This window comes from Coturnix japonica, chromosome 14 (genome assembly GCF_054131305.1).
Source record: "Coturnix japonica strain WE chromosome 14, WE-NBRP24, whole genome shotgun sequence".
In the NCBI taxonomy this organism is placed as follows: Eukaryota; Metazoa; Chordata; class Aves; order Galliformes; family Phasianidae; genus Coturnix; species Coturnix japonica.
In genome coordinates, this window is record NC_140676.1 from 238,323 (window position 1) to 256,348 (window position 18,026).

An 18,026-nucleotide genomic window follows, 5' to 3' on the forward strand; every position below is an offset into this window, starting at 1 on the left:
TCCCTGCCCCGTGCCCTGTCCCCTGTCTGTGCTGGGCGGCAGCAGGAAGCACGGGCTCCATTTCCACCCCTCTTTCTGTGCCCGTCTCCCGCTCTGCCTCCCATGGTTGTGAGCTTAGAGCTTAAGTACACATTGGGCAATAAGTGAGGTAAACAGCAGCTCTGTGCCGCTGCAGAGCCCTCCTGGTAGCTCTGAGCTGTGGGCCGCAGTGGTGCTGGCAGAGCCCAGTCCCGTTCTGACCCCCTTTTCTCCCGCAGGTCGTGCTGCTCGTGCTGCCATCCCGGTGCTCTGTGTCCGCTGTCGCCCTCCTGCCACCGTCACGGCCTCGTCCCCATGGTCTGCTGGGCTGTGCAGGGTCCAGCGGGGCAGAGCGGGGCCCGGTGTGCTGCAGGGCGCTGACGTGGGAGCCGCCACTGCCTGCACCTCGTGCTCTGGTAGAAGACCCCCGATACTCTGATGGATCTGAGGCCCTGCTCGCTGCTCCTGCTCTGGACTCTGGTGGTTGCCCTCACTCTCCTGGCCCAAGAGGTGTTGGCCCAGCGCATTTACACCAACACCTGGGCTGTGCTCGTCCCTGCTGGGCCGCTGGAGGCCGACCGGCTGGCTAGGAAGCATGGATTCCTTAACCTGGGCCCGGTAAGTCCCTCGCTCCCCTTTCACCGTGGGGCTGGTGTTCCCCATCGCTCTGCTGCAGGCCAGGCAGGGGACAGCATGGCATAGAATGCGCTGCCTGTGGGAGGTGGAAGGGGGAAAAGCCCATCTCAGAGTGGGAGTGCTGAGGTTGCTATATGTTACTGAAGGTGAGATGTGGCTGAGCACAGTGCGGCTCCAGGCTCCGCTGGGGCAGAGGGTCTGATGGCACCGTGTGTCCTTAGCCCTTGTGCTGCCCTTCAGCAGCCCTGTGTCAGCAGGTCCCGCTACACTCAGCTTTCTCTGCCATCAGCTAATGTGGGAATGGGGCTGTGTCAGTGCCATCCCTGCAGCTGGGTGGGAAGAGCTTGGGGTGTGTGGGACTGTGTTCCTCGTGGTCCTGGCTGTTCCCCAGGGCTCAGCTCTTCAGGCTGGCTGTGGCTGTGGAGCTGTGGGCAGGGAACACGACCTTGTCCTGTGTCATGTGCCATTCTCATTGGCCAGGCCCTCTGGGGCCATTGGGTTGGAGGGAGCTGGGTGCTGCCGCATGGAGCCTGGGGTGAGCCCCGGGGCCAGGTCAGAATGTTGGGAGCTGTGGGGTTGGTGTGAATGGTGGGACTGGCAGCTGGCAGATCAGAGCCTGCGTGGTTCTGCTGGCACCATGTGGCACAGTGTGGATGCTGTGGTGAGCACTGAGGCCCCCTGCACACAGAGCCCACTCTCCCAAGGCCAAGCACTTGGCTGGGCCACGCTGGCTCTGGCAGGAAGGAAGCAAGGGGTGAAATCCCAGAGGAAGTTGCACAACTTGTGGCTGCGGTGTCAGGACCTTGCTGGGATCCAGCTGCTGGGAGTGTGGGAGGATGACCGCCATGGCAACTGGCCGTGACTCGTCCTGCCACCCGAATGTGGCCCTGGCATGGCTGTGGGTGCAGCTTGTTCAGGGAGCCCGTGGTCCTTCATGAGCATGATGGAAGGAAGGGTGCAAGTCAAGCTCTTCCAGAAGAGATTTGGGCTCATTCTGGTGGGCCAGGTCCCTCTGAGACCCCTGAGTATGGGACATAGGGCTGAGCTGCCTTCGGCCCCCTGGCTCCCAGCCTGCCTAGTGTCCAGCTGTGGTGGAGCAGACGCACAGCAGAGCACACAGCAGAGACCCTGCAGGGAGATGTGGGCTCAGCTGAGCTGGAGGTGTGGGTCTGGGCACGTCTCTGCCACCCTGGAGCCCATCCTGGTGTCTGTGCTGCGGGATGGGACTGGGAGCTGGTGGAGGTGTCTGAGTGCTCACACTGTGCTCCCCAGAAGTTGTTCCCTGGGTGCTGTTGCAGCAGGACAGGATGCGGCTGGGAGAGGGTGGGAGGAGCAGGCTGTAATGGCTGTGCCCCAGGGAGAGGCCCGGATCTGTGTCTGGGAGGACCCTGCCCTCCGTGGGTGCCTGGGTGCTGCCCTCAGAGATGTGCTGTTCTGCCGTGCCCCAGCCCCACCTCTGCCCGCAGAGCCGGGCTGGGCGGTGGCCGTGGGACTGTGGTCCCCTGGGCCAGCAGGGATGGAGGAGCTGGGAATGGATCACAGTCTGCGGGCGTGTGCCTGGGGCCAGTGGCCTCGCAGAGGACCAAATGGACGGTGTCTGCGGGATATGGGACAGAGGCAAGGAGCGTTCGTGGGCTGTATGGGGTGAGCTGTGCGAGTTGACGCTGCTCACACAGGATCAGCACTGACACGTGGCACATGGAGCAGTGGGGCTGTGTGGGGCTGGGGGCAGTGCTGTCCTTGCTGAGGACAGGGACTGTGGGGATTAGGATGGCAGCGCGTGGGCTGGCAGCTCCTGGCTGTCACCGCAGTGTCTGTGCAGACCTAATCCAGCCGAGTGACCGGGCAGAGCCAAGCTCTCCTTGCAGAACAATCGGGGCTCTGTTCATTCCTGTGGAGGGGTGAGGGCGTTGGGAGCCAGTCTGGCACAGAGGTGTCTCACCCCAGATGTGCTGGGTGAGTGATTCCCCACCCTGGGCAGGGCCTTGTCTTGCTGCCTGTGACTCCAGGCAGGAGTGGGGGGGGAGGGTGTTGAATGTGCTCCACTACAGGTGCTGGGGTGTGTTCCTGCACCCTGAAGAGCACTGAGAAGCTTTGGGGTGAAGTGTGGCACTTGGGGTTTGCTGCCTTGGGGTTGTGGGTTCCTCTTGGCCACGCAGGGCATCCTTCCTACCACTGCCTGGCTCAGGCTGGCTGTGTGCTGGCCAGGATGATGACACACATCTGGCAGAGGTCTGATAAGTGTTTGGGGCTGTCCTTAAAGGTAACCAAGCTGCTGTGCTGCAGCCTGGGGTGCTCAGAGGGAGGATCGTCCTCTCACCTCGGTCCTCAGCAGTCTGGGCGCTGGGGTTATGCCCTGGCTGCCAGTGGGTGGGTGAAAGCAGAGCCCACTTGGCCTGCAGGACATGCGGGAAAGGGTGAGGACATGGTGGGACTGGACAAGGCTTCAGGTTTAAAAATAACCAGCGGGGAGGCTGGAAGGCATCCTGGGCCAGCTGGGGCCATGCTGGTGGCCATGTAGCTGCCTTGAGCCTAAGCTACACTCTCATATCTGGGGGCTGAGCCGGGACAGCATTGCATGGCTCCATAGCTGGCAGTGACACTTCTCCCTGGGACATATACAAAGATTAGGAATTAGAGCTTCCTGGGTGCTCAGAGAGTGCCCTATCTAAGGCAAACATAAGGAAGAACTGGGGCTCAGCTTCCCCTGCCCTGGCTGCAGCTTAGTTGGAGTGTTAGAGACTTATCGGTGTTTGGAGCTGAGAGTGCCAGTGGGGGAATGGGAAAGCTGGACACTCATATCTATCCTGTTGCTTCTTTTGCTCCAGATTTTTGGCGACTATTACCACTTCCAGCACCGCGGCGTGGTGAAGCGCTCCCTTTCACCCCACCAGCCCTGGCACAGCCGTTTGGCACGGGAGCCACAGGTAGGTGGTAGGGGGCTGCCCGCAGGAGCAGGGAGCCTGGCATGTTACCAGCAAGGGCAGAGGGAGGTAGAGACAGCATTGCTGCCTGCAGCTGCTGTGGGCACGGGGCAGCCGTAGCCCCCTGGAGGGCTTTCCATCCCCTTGCCTGGGGCTCCCAGCCTGACTTTGTGGCAGGATGGAAGCATATCCCCATGCTCTGGCTGCAGCCCAGTGGCTGGGCACGCACACGGTCCACCTGCCCCAAGTGCAGCAGGGCGTGCAGCGTGGTGGCTGCCAGAAACTCAGCAATGTGCAGAGCTCGGTGCTCTGCCTTGTGTGCTCCTCTGGGCCAGAGCCTGTGGCAATGAGGCTGAGGGCAGTGGAGGCCGGGAGGGCCCTGGGCTGTTGACTGGTTGGAATGCTGCAGCGCTGGCACTGTTGGCTGCTTTCTGGGCACAAGGAGGGCGGTGGGAGCAGGGGGATCCTCATGCCCTCTCTGCACCAGGTGCACTGGCTTGAGCAGCAGGTGGCAAAGCGCAGGACCAAGCGAGACATTTTCATGGAGCCCACAGACCCCAAGTTCCCGCAGCAGTGGTACCTGGTGAGTGTGGAGTGAGGGGTGTGGAGGTGGCACCTGCTCTTGTCTGTGATGCCCATCACAGCGTCGGCAGTTGGGCATGGCTGACAGTGTCAGGACTTCCTTCTGCAGTACAACACAAACCAGCGGGACCTGAACGTGCGTCAGGCCTGGGAGCAGGGTTACACGGGCAAGGGCATTGTGGTTTCCATCCTGGATGATGGCATTGAGAAGAACCACCCTGACCTGGAGGCCAACTACGTAAGTGTGGGGCAATCCCTGGGTGGTGCACAGGAGCCTGTGCTGGGCTGGTACCTGCTCAATGAAACCCCAGAGCTGCATGGTGCAGGTGCAGGGTTCATGCATGCCATGGGGGCATGTAGTGGACAGCAACAGGGACAAGTCAGAAGCCTGCACCCTGACTCAGTTTGGCACTGGGGCACATGGTACCAGCATGACACTGGGGAGGTGGGACTTGCTGGCCAAGGCAGGCACTTCTGACTGCCAGGTCTGCCTTCCAGGATCCAGGGGCAAGCTTTGATGTCAATGACCAGGACCCAGACCCACAGCCCCGTTACACACAGATGAATGACAACAGGTGAGGATGGCAGAGTCCAGGTATAGCCAGTTCTCAGTGGGCAGCACTGGCCCTTGTGGATTTCGGGAGGGTGTGGGGGTGATGCCCAATGCAGAACCCCCCCTCATTTTCTGACACCAGTAATATCCTTTGGGGCTACCCAGAGCTAGCACAGATTGTGCTGTGCTCCTCCCCAGAGCAGAGCAGACACAGCTCTGCAGTGCCCATCTCTATGGGTTGGGCTTGGTCAGCCACCCCATTTGGGGGAAGGGAGACAGTCTGGGTGCCAACCCCTCCATCTGCAGCTGGTGTTCAGCACCATGCTCTTCACTGCCCACCTGAGTGCTTGGTGCTGTTCTAACTGCAGGCATGGCACTCGATGCGCTGGGGAAGTCGCAGCTGTAGCAAACAATGGGATCTGTGGCGTTGGCGTGGCTTACAATGCCCGGATTGGAGGTGGGTGCCACCTTGTCCTGCATCAGGAGCAGAGCCTGCAGCAGGTGTCTGCTCCCTTAGTGTTGCTGCCAGGGCGGCCTGCAACAGCCTGCAGCTCCAGCGGCACTGAGAGCCCTTGCTGGCAGCACCTCTTCTCTGTGGTGCGTGGCCACCCGTGATGTCTGCTCTCTTGCCCCAGGCGTGCGCATGCTGGATGGGGAGGTGACGGATGCAGTGGAGGCCCATTCCCTGGGCCTCAATCCCAACCACATCCACATCTACAGTGCCAGCTGGGGCCCTGAGGACGATGGCAAGACAGTGGATGGCCCAGCCCGGCTGGCAGAGGAGGCTTTCTTCCGAGGGGTCAGCCAGGTGAGTGCTGGTTTCCTGGGGCCAGCTCGGCTCCTGCTTCCTCGGGCCTCTCATGTTGTGACGGCCTTCCGCTGTGAGCTGTCTCCTGGCCCATCTTCGGGATCAGGCTCTGTTGGTTTTTCTGGTTCTTCCTGCACTACAGCTTTGAGTCAGGGCCCCTCCTGCTCAGGGTGCTCCTCTCACTGGAGCTGCCCTGTTCTCTGTGCTCTGAAAGCTCACGTGAAGTGGAGCAGTCCCTCCCTGGAGCCCCGCTGGGCCCTGCCTGGCTCTGCCGCTCACCTCACCCCTGCCACCACCTGTCCTTCCCCACTGTCCCCAGCTGTCAGCTCAGCCTCAGCATGGCTGTGGTGCAGCCCTATGCTGTGTTCTGCCTGGGATTCCCCACATGGAAATGTGGGCATGTTGCTGGCAGATCCCCACATGGCACCAGCATTGCCCCACGCACTGTGAGCAGAACCGTGGCACTCAGTAGCACTCTGCGTAGCTGCCATGGGGCTGCAGGGTGCTGTGAGTTACACACAACCCTGCGGCCAGCCTGGGTGACTTCTGAGCAGAGAAGGACATCTGATCCTGGGACAACCAATGCTGCAGTGCCTCCGACACCGGTGCCATCTGGGGCAGCTCCTGTGTCCGCATCCCGCCGCATCAGCTGGGAGTGCCGTGCCTCTCGCTGGGTCCCAGCTGCCGGCCATGCCCTGTGGTGCTCGGTGTGCCATGAGCTGCGTGCTGCACGGGCACCAGGGCTCACTCTGCCTTTGTTGTCAGGGACGCGGGGGGCTGGGCTCCATCTTTGTCTGGGCATCCGGAAATGGGGGCCGTGAACACGACAGCTGCAACTGTGATGGTTACACCAACAGCATCTACACGCTGTCCATCAGCAGCACCACGCAGTATGGCAACGTACCCTGGTACAGCGAGGCCTGCTCCTCCACCCTCGCCACCACCTACAGTAGTGGCAACCAGAATGAGAAGCAGATTGTGAGTGCCCTGAGGGGCTGTGGGGTCGGGGTGCATGGGAAGGACTGGGGGGCATGGCACCAGCTGAGCGGGTCCTTTCCTTGCAGGTGACAACTGACCTGAGGCAGAAGTGCACCGAATCGCACACGGGGACGTCAGCATCTGCACCTCTTGCTGCTGGGATCATTGCTCTTGCCCTGGAGGCAAAGTAAGGCTGGGCATGGAGCGGGGCCAGGCTGGGGGCTGCAGGGGTGCCTCGTGCTGGTTCCTAAGCCTCACGTCTCCCTGCAGCAAGAACCTAACGTGGAGGGACATGCAGCACCTGGTGGTGCAGACCTCGAAGCCAGCTCACCTCAATGCCAATGACTGGGTCACCAACGGCGTTGGCCGCAAAGGTACCGGGGGGCAGGGGCTGGGTGCCCACCACAGCCCTGCGGTTCAGGAGGCCTCAGGGTGCAGCACTGACCTGCTGTCCCCACAGTCAGCCACTCCTACGGCTACGGCCTGCTGGACGCCGGGGCCATGGTAAGCCTGGCCAGGAAGTGGATCACAGTGGGACCTCAGAGGAAATGTGTCGTCGACATCCTCACGGAGCCCAAGTGAGTGCTGGGGAGCCCATGCGGGCACTGCCTGGCATCTGCCCCATGCGCGGCCCTGTGCAGGAGCCACGGAGGCACTCAGCACCCAGCAGGGAACGGGAGGGTGCTGGGTTCTGCTGCTGGGCAGGGCTGGGGAGCACAGAACTGCTCTGGATACCAACCGCTACAGCCAGGCTGGGCAGGATGCAGCCAGTAGGCTGCTGGGCTGGGACGCCGTGGTTTTGGGAGCAGCCAATGCAAGTCATCACCAGACAGAGGGGCTTTCAGGGGTCAGACAGAAGCTCCTTTTACTCCTGCTTGGCCACTGCCTCAGCACAGCATCTGCCGAGTCCCGACTGCGGACACGGCGGTGCCAGGCCTGGGGGGCAGGCCCTGGGCTGGGGGGGGATAGGTCCTGTCTGTGCTGCTGCCCTGCCCTGCTCCCCTGGGTCTGGGCCCTGTGGGCAGGCGCCAGCCCCATCCCTGCCCATCCCCACCCCGTGTGGCCGTGTCCTGTGCCAGCAGCAGGGCTGCTGAGCTGCAGGCCATGGCGGGCCGTGCCTGTCCATCCCTGGCCGTGCCGTGCAGGGGTGGAGCTGGCCCCTGGCTGCTGAAGAAAGGCCCCATTCACAGCTGGCACAGAGTGCAATTCAACGCGTGCTCAGCAGAGCAAAACCCTCCTTGCCCCTGGTTTCCTGGGAGTTGGGATGTGCTGCTTGGTTGCCTGCTGCTGGCCCCATCCTGGAGGTGGAGGGAGGCTGTCAGCTGCCCCGGGATTATCTCCTGCTCCACCACTTATTGCGGAGCTGGAGGGCAGCTGGGAGCTCCTGGGGACACGTGGAGCCCCGTGCTCTGCCTCAGCCTCACTGGGGGCGCTGGGTTCGCTCTGTTCCTTGGCAGGGACATCGGGAAGCGCCTGGAGGTGCGGCGGAAGGTTGACGCCTGCCTGGGGAAGGCCAACTACATCAGCCGGCTGGAGCATGCTCAGGCCCGGCTGACACTGTCCTATAACCGGCGGGGGGATCTGGCCATCCACCTCGTCAGCCCCATGGGCACCCGCTCTACCCTCCTGGCTGCCAGGTCAGTATCTGGGCAGTGGGATGGCTGACAGCTGGCAGCCGATGGCCGGCTGTATCACCCACACTCCCTTCTCTCCCAGGCCCCATGACTACTCAGCTGATGGCTTCAATGACTGGGCCTTCATGACGACGCACTCATGGGACGAGGACCCCTCTGGGGAGTGGCTGCTGGAGATTGAGAACACTAGCGATGCCAACAACTACGGTAGGGCTGGTGGCACCGCCTCGCTGCAGCAGTGGGAGTGGGGCCTGTGCCCTGCTGGCACCTGGTGCTGTGCAGTGACTGGGCTGGGGAGGGGACAGAGCTGCTATGGGTCTGGGGGGACTCTGAGGTGGCCTGTCTGCTACAACCCTGTCTGTACTTGTTCATGGTGGTGTCCCCGCAGCCCCTGTGCAGCCTGTGGTGGTGTTGGTGCCTGCCCTCCCTGTATGAGGTCCACAGGTGCACTGCTGTTGCTCACCCCATGTTATTCCAGGAACGCTGACCAAGTTCACGCTGGTGCTGTATGGGACAGCCACTGACCCCCCTGGGCTCTCCAACCAGCTGGAGAGCAGCGGCTGCAAGACCCTGACCCCCAGCCAGACCTGTGTGGGTGAGTGCAGGTTCCCATGGCAGGGTGGGTGTGCAGGTGACCCCTCCATGCTGACCCTTCTCTCCTGCAGTCTGTGAAGAGGGATACTACCTGCATCAGAAGAGCTGCCTGAAGCGCTGCCCCCCTGGCTTCGCACCTGGCGTGCAGAACACACACTACAGCCTGGAGAACAGCATGGAGCCCATCGCAGCCCAGCTCTGCCTGCCCTGCCACCCCTCCTGCGCCACCTGCACAGGGCCTGGCCCCAACCAATGCCTGACCTGCCCCGCGCACTCCCACTTCAGCAGCTTGGACCTCTCCTGCTCCCACCAGACGCAGAGCAGCCGAGCATCCCCCGCTCTGGTGGAGGGTGAGGGGCAGCCCGAGGCTCCCCCTCCAGCCAACCCACTTGTTCTCATCGCCAGCCTCAGCTGCGTTCTGATCGTCGTCATCTTCATCACCGTCTTCCTGGTGCTGCAAGTGCGCTCTGGGTTCAGCCTGCGGGGAGTGAAGGTCTACGCTCTGGACAGCGGCATCATCTCCTACAAGGGGCTGCCCTCCGACATCTGGCAGGAAGAGGGCCCTTCGGAGTCGGACGTTGAGGAGTGTGAAGTGCACAACGAGAGGACTGCCTTCATCAGAGACCAAAGTGCCCTTTGATGAGCCCTCCGCCCCTCCCTCCTCCTCCTGGCACTGCGGAGCCGGGGCAGGCGAGGCCGAGGGGCCTGGACTCTGCCCCCGTCCCCCTCCGTGGCATTCTGGGCCCCCCACTGCTGGTACCGTCCTCAGCCCTGAGCTGTCCCCGTCCCAGACCATCTCTCACAGCCTCGTGTCCATGCTGTGCCCTGTGCTGGTGTGTGGCCAGATCCCTGGCGCTGGCTCTGTGCTGGCAGCTGCATTCCTTACCCTGCGGCTTTACCCCGGCGGTTGCTGGGGGCCACATGTGGCTGCAGGGGTTGGGGCCGGGCGCCCTTGTTGGCGTTGCCCTGACTGGGCTACCTGAGGCTCCCCAGGGCCTGTCTGCCTCCACCCGTGCCCTTCAACAGCAATAATGGCCAGGCCTCAGCCCCCTACCTCCTTGCCCACTGCTGCCTGTCCCATCACGGCCACCTGCAGCACGGATCGGAGCCCAGTGATGGAGGCTGTGGGCACGGCAGCGCCTTCCCCTGTGCCCAAGGCTGAGCTCTCAGTGCGGGGAGGGCCCTCTGCTCAGCAGCAGCCCCTGTTCTGTCCTGGGCAGGGCTGCCGGTGCTGCTGGGTCTGTTGGGCAGCGCTGGTGCCCTCTGTGCCCGGCTCTGCCTGCACCCTGCAGGGGCTGGGCAGAGCCTGCTGTGCTGGCAGCCATGGCCCCACCGCCCCAGCCCCTATGTGCCTTTCCCCCACTTGGTGACAATCCGTTCTGCTCCCCTCCAGAGCCCCCGGCACCCCCCCACCCTCAACCCACTCCCTGCATGGTGGGGGTCGGTGCCACCCGCCCCTTTGCCGTCCACCGCCACTGCACACCAGGCTGTGGCACGGGCTCCTGCCTGCCCCATGCCAACCCCGGCCCATGGACGGAGCTGCTGGCGGGGGGCCACAGGACTATTTTTCTATAATAACTTTTTGGTGCACAGTAATTTTTTCTTGTAATTTAATCAGCCGGGAGCTGCCTCCTGAGCCCGTTTTTAATTTAATGGATGTGGATATAACGCTAGAGAGACTGAGTTATTAAATGTTCAGAACTATGCAAACCAGCTCCGCTGCCTGTGCTATGTGTCCTGCTGCCCTGAGGTTGTGGGGGGCCCTGGACGGGGCTGAGACCACCCTCCTCCTCCCCAGAGGTGAGGAGCCCACCAGGGCTGGGGGCTGAAGGTGTGCTGGCACGCAGGTGGTGGTCATTCCAGTCACCTGAGTGACGGGAAGCAGCTGCTGATCATAAACACACTGTGAGTGGAGCTAATTTTGGCTGCAGTGAAATGGGGCAGCAGGCTGCAGAGCTCACACTGCAGCAGCACGCCCAGTGCAGCCCCTTCAGCTGCAGCACGATGTCTGCAGGCAGCCCGGGGTGAACAGCCGGGTGTCCTCAGCTCTGCTCCTGCTACAGATGGGCTGTGAGCTGCAGACGGAGCCAGACCCAACCTCACTGTGCCCCCGGCCCCAGGGCGAGCCCTGAGCTGCATCCCTCACATGCTTACAAGGAGGCAGCTCCTCTCTGCAGAGCCCCTCATGCCGTCCTGGCCGCAGCATCCTCCTGTGGTCACGAGCGGTTCTCAGTTGTGTGCACATGGCTGCAGGAGCTGCTGCCATGGCTCTCCCCTCTCTCTCCTGCCTGGAGCTGTGCTGCAGCCACACACCTGCTGCCATCAGCTGGGGCTGTGCAGGGCTGAGTTGGTAGCTCCAGGCAGGGACAAACAGGCACTGCAGGCGAGATGCGGCCACTGGCTTTGCAGTGCCCATGCAGCCCCATGCAGCACAGCAGCACCAAGCTCTTCTGTGAGAGAGGGGATGAAGGATGTGAAACCGAATGATCTGCAGCCCGCAGTGACCTTCCTGCTGCAGGCAGTGGTTGGGGCTGCTGCAGAGTGGAGCTGTCTGCAATCACGGTCACGGATCGGGCCCTGCAGCACAGCCATCCTCACAGACTCAACAGTCAGACCCCAGCCCTGTGGAGCTCAGTGCCCAGAGCCAGCCCTGAGCCAGCAGGGACAGCCTGCTCTGTGCAGGAGAAGCCAGGCAACGCCAGGCTGGGATAAGCTGCGAGCTGGCACAGCACTCGCTGAGCGTGTGCAAATGCTGCAGATGTCCGAGGAGCAAATGGTGCTGGATGACCAGCAGCTCAGAAAATAAACCTGTTCCAGGATGGGCTTTGGGGTCAGGCAGCGGCGGCTGGAGGCAGGTTATGTGTGCCACGGCTGCTGCTCTGACCTTGAAATGTGCTGTGAGAAAGGTTGTTTCCAGGGTGACCAGCACTAGTGGTGCCCAGGAGCTCCAGCAGCATGGCGTGCTGTGCTGTGCTGTGCTGCCCACTGCTGAGCTGTGCTGTGTTGGGATGCTGTGCTCTTCCTTGGCGTTGCTCAACTGTGGGAAGGCAAGTCAGGAACTCCCTAAAAAAGTGGAAGCAGATTACTTGTATCTTACAGGTGTCCATAACGTTACCTTGGGGCCAGAAGCCGCTGCCAGCCCCTGCAGCAAGGACAGGGAGAGTGGCTGCAGGCACAGGGATGGCTGAAAGGGCTTTGCTGAGTCAGATCCCTGAGGGGCCTGGGCTGAGGACAGGGCCCACGAGGGCTGTGCACCGCAGCGTGGTCCAGCCAAAACAGAGCCCTGGTGTCCTGCAGGAAGGCCTTGGTGCGTGGCTGCTGGCAGAGGCGGTGGGGCTGGGGGCTGACAGCTGCAGTGAGGCTGCGTGACACAGTTGGCCCCGAACTCGGCAGACTGGCAGGGAGGGGAGGAAGCGCAGGAAATCTCGCAATGGTTGTATGGTCAGTGCAGGGTTTCCTGTTCCTCTCTGGGTGCCGGAGCTGCGTCAGGTCAGTTGCACCGGCCCCAACCCCAGGAACACACCAGCACCAGCGCTGCAGCACGGACCTGGCGGCACACGCAGGTTGGAGGCACTATGCCCAGCAACATGCTGGCGGGATGGGGGATCCCTCTGTAGGGCTGGGGGGGGGTTACCGCCCCATTCCTCTGTTGGGTTGTGGTCTGTGCTGGGACATCTTGTCCTGAGTGGAGCTGGGCTGCAGCACCCTCCGCTGCTGGCTGCTCCACTGCCGCAGGGCTGAGCACCCCAGGGCCACATGCAGGGACGGCTCCAGGCTCGGCGGTTTCCTCCCTGCCTGGATGTTCCTGACATAGGCACAGGGCTGACCCCATATTTGGGCAGGATGGGGTCAGAGCTTGGGGCTGCACGGGGCTGGGGCTCCCGGCCATGGTGGGGGCACTGTGCCACTGCCCTTAGTCACATGGCTGAGTGCTGCTGGTTTTTGATCCTGTGCTTCCTTCTCCCTAGCACTGTCCCTGTGGCAGCCCCCACTCCATGCTGGCCACACGCAGCCCTCCCACCTGCTTTGAATGTGTTTTGCAAGGTAGATTGTGCAGGGCACAGTCTGTCCCCCAACAAAGCAGCCCCTGGGCTGGCCAGGGCACAGCTGTGGGGAGATTATGGGGGGGAGGGAAGGGGGAGCATGGGAATCAAAAGGCCCTGGACATAGCTGAGCACAGTGTGGGCTTTGGAGTCACAACTCAGGCTGCCCCACTGCTCTGCAGCCCCGTCCCACTAGGACCGTGGTGTCATGGGCTTTGGGCCGGAGCTGTGGTGCCCGAAGGGGCACAGTGCGCTGCTGCGGCTGCAGGACAGCGAGCTGCGCCTCCTGGAGCTGATGAAGAAGTGGATGTCACAGCGCGCCAAGAGCGACCGGGAGTACGCGGGGATGCTGCACCAAATGTTCTCTCAGCTGGAGAAACAGGAGGGCCTGGGGCAGCTCCGTGCCACCGACCACAGCAGCCAGATTGGGGAGGTAGGGACACTTCAGCGCACCCCCAGACCCAGCACAAGCGGGCGGCCGTCCCCACGCTGTGCTGACACCCTGTCCTGCAGTCCTGGTGGGTTCTGGCCAGCCAGACTGAGACACTGAGCCAGACGCTACGGCGACACGCGGAGGAGCTGGCAGCAGGGCCACTGGCCAAGTTGAGCGTGCTGATCCGTGACAAGCAGCAGATTCGCAAGGCCTTCAGCGAGCAGTGGCAGCAGCTCAGCCAGGAGTATGCCCGGGTAGGGCCCTGCGGGCAGAGGGGGGACTCATCTCTCAGCCTGAACCCGCTCTGCTGATGGCACCTCCTCTGCAGACCACGCAGCAGGAAGTGGAGAAGCTGAAAGCACAGTACCGCAGCCTGGTGCGCGACAGCACCCAGGCCAAACGCAAGTACCAGGAGGCCAGCAAAGGTGGGTGCCAGCCCCATCCCCACGCACCCCCCTGCTGTGCCCTGCTGTGCCCCCCACCGACTCCCCTTCAGCCCCACCAGCATGTCAGGGATCTCCAGGTCCCCTGCAGCCCTACGGGACCCCCAGCACGGCCCTGGGGATGCAGCGGAAGCAGCAGTGCTGAGGGCTGGGTGTTTCCCATCCCATCTCCCTGCAGAGAAGGAGCGGGAAAAGGCAAAGGAAAAGTATGTGCGCAGCCTCTGGAAGCTCTATGCCCTGCACAACCAGTATGTGCTGGCTGTGCAGGCGGCCGCGTTGCACCACCAGCACCACTACCAGCGCGCGCTGCCCACCCTGCACGAGTCCCTCTACAGCCTGCAGCAGGAGATGGTCCTTGTTCTGTAAGAGCCCTGCAGCCCGCTGTCCCACCCCAGCAACTCCTCTCTTCCTGCACCCTTGTTGTCCTCAAGAACTGGAGATGTTCCCTCCCCCTCCCAGAGCCCCCAGCCTCAGGTGCTGTCCTCACCCCATTGCCTGCCCCACACATGCTTTTTCCCTGGCACCGGAGCCATCACAGATGGGGTCAGCACCGTGTGGCTGGGGCTGTGGGCACCCCAGGAGCAGCCATCCCAGGCGCTGCGGGGCCGTGGGGCTCAGGAGGGTGGCAGCTTCCAGCACATGCATCCCTGCAGGAAGGAGATTCTTGGGGAGTACTATAGCATCAGCAGCCTGGTGCAGGAGGACGTGTTGGCCATCCACCAGGAGGTCGCCCACGCCATCGAGATGATCAACCCTGCCACTGAGTACAGCAGCTTTGTTCAGTGCCACAGGTACAGCGGCGTGGCTGTGAGCATGGTGCAGCATAATGCCACCGGGTGGGTGCAGCAGAGTAAGCGTCAGTGCTGTACCGGGTTTTGCAGGTATGACTCCGAGGTGCCGCCAGCAGTGACCTTTGATGAGAGCTTGCTGGAGGAAACAGAGGGCCTGGAGCAGGGGGAGCTGCAGCTGAATGAGCTGACTATCGAGAGCGTGCAGCACTCGTGAGTGGGGCCGGGCCGTAGGCAGGGGGTCTGGCAGGCACGTGGCTCAACACCCACCCAACACCCGTGTCCTTGCAGGCTGACATCCATTGAGGAGGAGCTGCTGGCCAGCAAGGAGGCAGCGAGCAGCAAGGAGCAGCGGGTGTGGGAGCTGCAGGCTGAGCTGCGGGACGAGGAGATGGCGCTGAGCCCTGGGGAGCGGTGAGGTGCAGTAGGTGGCAGAGCTGGGCTGGGGCTGGGTGGGCAGGAGCTGAACCTGCTGCATCCCATCCCCAGGGTGCGCTTGTTGGGCAAGCGGCAGGGGCTGCAGGAGGCCCAGCAGCAGCTGCAGGGATGTCTCTGCACCCAAGCCAAGCTGCAAGCACAGCGGGATATGCTGGCCAACAAGTTGGCAGAGCTGGGCTCTGGGGAGCCCCCTCCTGCCTTGCCCCTGCAGGAGGACCAGCAGTCAGTGTCCTCCACGGTGAGTCCCCCCTCGTGGCCACCAGAACCACAGGGCTGGGGCCTGCTGGGCTCTGGTGGCTCCACACAATGTCCTTCTGGGAGACAGAGCATGTTTTCCCTCAGGATCAGGAGCGCAGTGGGGTGACTGCGCTGGAGACCATCAAGAACCATATCTCAGGCATCTTCAGTCCCAGGTTCTCGGTGAGGCCCTGGGCACCTGCAGCTGCTCTGACCCTGTCCTGATGAACCTCCCAGCCCCTCAGCACCCACTGCCCTCCTCTCCTGCCCTGCAGTCCTGCTTCCACTGCTCTCCAGCCGCACTCCCCACCCTGCAGCAGCCCCTCTGCCCTGCTGCCCCTTCCCCCTGCACTGCTGCAGGACCTGGAGGTACGTCTCACGGACTCGTCTCATCTTCACCCAGCTGCCACCTCCCATGCCCCTCATCCCAGAGGTGCAGAAGCCGCTGAGCCAGCAGGCCTGGTACCATGGGGCCATCCCACGCTCGGAGGTGCAGGAGCTGCTGAGCTGCAGCGGGGACTTCCTGGTACGGGAGAGCCAGGGGAAGCAGGAGTACGTGCTCAGCGTGCTGTGGGACGGGCAGCCCCGGCACTTCATCATCCAGGCTGCTGATGTGAGTGACCGTGGCACCGGGGGAGACAAGGCAGTGGGCAGGAGCTGGAGCTCTGCCCTGGGTGTGCAGCCACGGGGAGTGACCCTGGTGTCTGTGCATGGGGTGTGTGCGTGTGGCTGTGACTCTGTGTATCCTTGTATGAACCAAACCTGGAGCACAGGGTGTGAGCCTGCTTCGTGCATATGAACACAAGCTTGTGCCACGTGCGTGTATGCAACCTCACGCATCCATCCCCACACATTCACACACCCCACGTGTGCAGTTCCCCATTCACACATCCCACCACACGGGCACACAGAGGTCACCCCGCAGCCTTCCCTCCCTGCAGAACTTGTACCGGCTGGAAGGCGATGGCTTTCCCACCATCCCGCTGCTCGTCGACCACCTGCTGCAGAGCCAGCAGCCCATCACCCGCAAGAGCGGCATCGTCCTGACCAGAGCCGTGCTCAAGGTGAGGGTGGGCAGCGGGAGGCGGCAGAGCCCAGCGCGGAGCTCAGCCCCAGCGGCCGCCTCCATCCGCCCACGGGAGGGCTCGGCACGATGGGGAGCTGCAGGGCGGGTGGAAGCGCTGCCGGAGCTGGGGCTGCTCACCGCCCTCGTGTCTGCTGCCCGCAGGACAAGTGGGTGCTCAACCACGAGGATGTGCTGCTGGGGGAGCGCATCGGCCGGGTGAGTTGGGCGCCGGGTCCCGGCAGCAGGACACCCGCGGGCGCCCATTTGGCAGCTCGGCCGACGCCTCCGTGTCCCTCGGTAGGGGAACTTCGGGGAGGTGTTCAGCGGCCGCCTGCGAGCGGACAACACCCCCGTGGCGGTGAAATCCTGCCGGGAAACCCTGCCGCCAGAGCTGAAGGCCAAGTTCCTGCAGGAAGCCAGGTCCGTGCGCCTGCCGCTGTCCCAGCCCACTGTGAGTCCTCAGGACTCGGGGCCGCTCAGACCCACTGGGACGCAGCGATGTTGTGGCTGAGCGCTGGCCGGGCAGAGTCCCTGGCTCAGCACAGAGGCAGCTGTGCTGGGGGCGGATGGGCCCCGCCTGCTTGCAGTGCCGTTTGTTGTCCCCGCAGGATCCTCAAGCAGTACAACCATCCCAACATCGTCCGGCTCATCGGCGTCTGCACCCAGAAGCAGCCCATTTACATCGTCATGGAGCTGGTGCAGGGTGAGTCCCGCGGCCTCTGCAGCCCCGCCGTGTGTGCGAGTGAGCTCAGCCCGGCACACGACCTGGCTCACCGCAGCCGCCCAGCAGCTCCACACCGTGTGTTGCAGGGGGGGACTTCCTGAGCTTCCTGCGCAGCGAGGGGCCCCATCTGAAGGTGAAGGAGCTGATCAAGATGACGGAGAATGCCGCGGCGGGCATGGAGTACCTGGAGAGCAAGCACTGCATCCACAGGTGGGCTGGGGGCAGTGGAGCGGGGACCCCGTTAATGGGTGCACAGCTGACGGGCCCCCCCCACCCCCCCAGGGACCTGGCTGCCCGCAACTGCCTGGTGACAGAGAAGAACACCCTGAAAATCAGCGACTTCGGGATGTCGCGGCAGGAGGAGGATGGTGTCTATGCCTCCACGGGGGGCATGAAGCAGATCCCCGTGAAGTGGACTGCCCCCGAGGCTCTGAATTACGGTATGGGGTGGCATGGGCACAGCCCGGGACCTTCACGGCACTGGGGAGGGAACCGGGCCGGCTGTGCCACGGAACGCCGGAGACCGGGCGGCAGCGTCCTGCGCGCCCCCGGGGCGGGTGGCCGGCAGACGGGCTCCCACCGGGCGGCGGCGTCATCGTCCCCCACTGCCCACCGCATCCCCAGGCCGGTACAGCTCGGAAAGCGACGTGTGGAGCTTCGGGATCCTGCTGTGGGAGGCCTTCAGCCTGGGCGCCGTGCCCTACGCCAACCTCAGCAACCAGCAAACGCGCGAGGCCATCGAACAGGGTGAGCGGGGGCAGCGGGGCCGGGGGACCTCGAGGTCCCCAGCGGGACCGAGGGACCGGGGCCGCCGTCCGTCCGCCCCGTCCATCTCTGCGGCCCGCAGGCGTGCGGCTGGAGCCCCCCGAGCAGTGCCCCGAGGACGTGTACCGGCTGATGCAGCGCTGCTGGGAGTACGACCCCCGCAGGCGGCCGAGCTTCGGGGCCGTCCACCAGGACCTCATCGCCATCCGCAAACGGCACCGCTGAGCGGCTGCGCCCGCCCCGGCGGCGGGGTCGGAGAGCGGCGGGGCCGCGGCGCGCTCCAGAGGAATAAAAGTCGGCTCCGCATCCTCGCGTCCGCCGTTCTCTCCGCCGGGCAGCGCGGCGCGACCCGGACTCGGCGG

General features: G+C 63.6%; 2 protein-coding genes across 3 annotated transcripts; both read left to right on the forward strand.

Moving 5' to 3' along the window:
• The first annotated feature begins 257 nt into the window (after positions 1 to 257).
• Positions 258 to 10,440, forward strand: FURIN (furin, paired basic amino acid cleaving enzyme). The gene is made up of 15 exons (XM_015873441.3): positions 258 to 636; positions 3,483 to 3,581; positions 4,066 to 4,161; positions 4,270 to 4,398; positions 4,659 to 4,735; positions 5,082 to 5,170; positions 5,349 to 5,521; positions 6,287 to 6,499; positions 6,586 to 6,686; positions 6,770 to 6,873; positions 6,960 to 7,077; positions 7,957 to 8,136; positions 8,216 to 8,340; positions 8,612 to 8,728; positions 8,799 to 10,440. Exons 1-15 carry the CDS (start codon positions 457 to 459, stop codon positions 9,365 to 9,367), a joined length of 2,370 nt encoding a protein of 789 aa, XP_015728927.1. The 5' UTR covers positions 258 to 456; the 3' UTR covers positions 9,368 to 10,440.
• A 1,752-nt stretch (positions 10,441 to 12,192) lies between these two features.
• On the forward strand, positions 12,193 to 17,970 carry FES (FES proto-oncogene, tyrosine kinase). Of its 2 annotated transcripts, XM_085515107.1 has the most exons (20): positions 12,237 to 12,290; positions 12,696 to 12,771; positions 12,953 to 13,203; positions 13,284 to 13,457; positions 13,532 to 13,628; positions 13,825 to 14,008; positions 14,300 to 14,437; positions 14,528 to 14,647; positions 14,726 to 14,848; positions 14,924 to 15,110; positions 15,215 to 15,292; positions 15,513 to 15,722; positions 16,051 to 16,173; positions 16,338 to 16,391; positions 16,477 to 16,595; positions 16,784 to 16,878; positions 16,986 to 17,109; positions 17,182 to 17,339; positions 17,524 to 17,646; positions 17,747 to 17,970. In XM_085515107.1, the coding sequence occupies exons 3-20, from the start codon at positions 12,979 to 12,981 to the stop codon at positions 17,887 to 17,889; spliced, it is 2,475 nt and encodes an 824-aa protein (XP_085371233.1). In that variant the 5' UTR covers positions 12,237 to 12,290; positions 12,696 to 12,771; positions 12,953 to 12,978; the 3' UTR covers positions 17,890 to 17,970. The 2 variants fall into 2 exon arrangements, with proteins under 2 accessions (XP_015728924.2, XP_085371233.1); XM_015873438.3 differs by lacking the exon at positions 12,696 to 12,771 and having other exon boundaries at positions 12,193 to 12,290.
• The last annotated feature ends 56 nt before the right edge of the window (positions 17,971 to 18,026 follow it).

What these genes read in the sequence shown, in the direction of transcription:
- FURIN (XM_015873441.3), top strand. Translation starts at nt 457, where the DNA reads ATGGATCTGAGGCCCTGCTCGCTGCTCCTGCTCTGGACTCTGGTGGTT. An exon ending in GCTCTTGCCCTGGAGGCAAA is followed by an intron (nt 6,687 to 6,769) that starts GTAAGGCTGGGC and finishes GTCTCCCTGCAG; the next exon opens with CAAGAACCTAACGTGGAGGG. An exon ending in CAACGGCGTTGGCCGCAAAG is followed by an intron (nt 6,874 to 6,959) that starts GTACCGGGGGGC and finishes CTGTCCCCACAG; the next exon opens with TCAGCCACTCCTACGGCTAC.
- FES (XM_015873438.3), top strand. Translation starts at nt 12,979, where the DNA reads ATGGGCTTTGGGCCGGAGCTGTGGTGCCCGAAGGGGCACAGTGCGCTG. An exon ending in TCATCATCCAGGCTGCTGAT is followed by an intron (nt 15,723 to 16,050) that starts GTGAGTGACCGT and finishes CCCTCCCTGCAG; the next exon opens with AACTTGTACCGGCTGGAAGG. An exon ending in TGGGGGAGCGCATCGGCCGG is followed by an intron (nt 16,392 to 16,476) that starts GTGAGTTGGGCG and finishes GTCCCTCGGTAG; the next exon opens with GGGAACTTCGGGGAGGTGTT.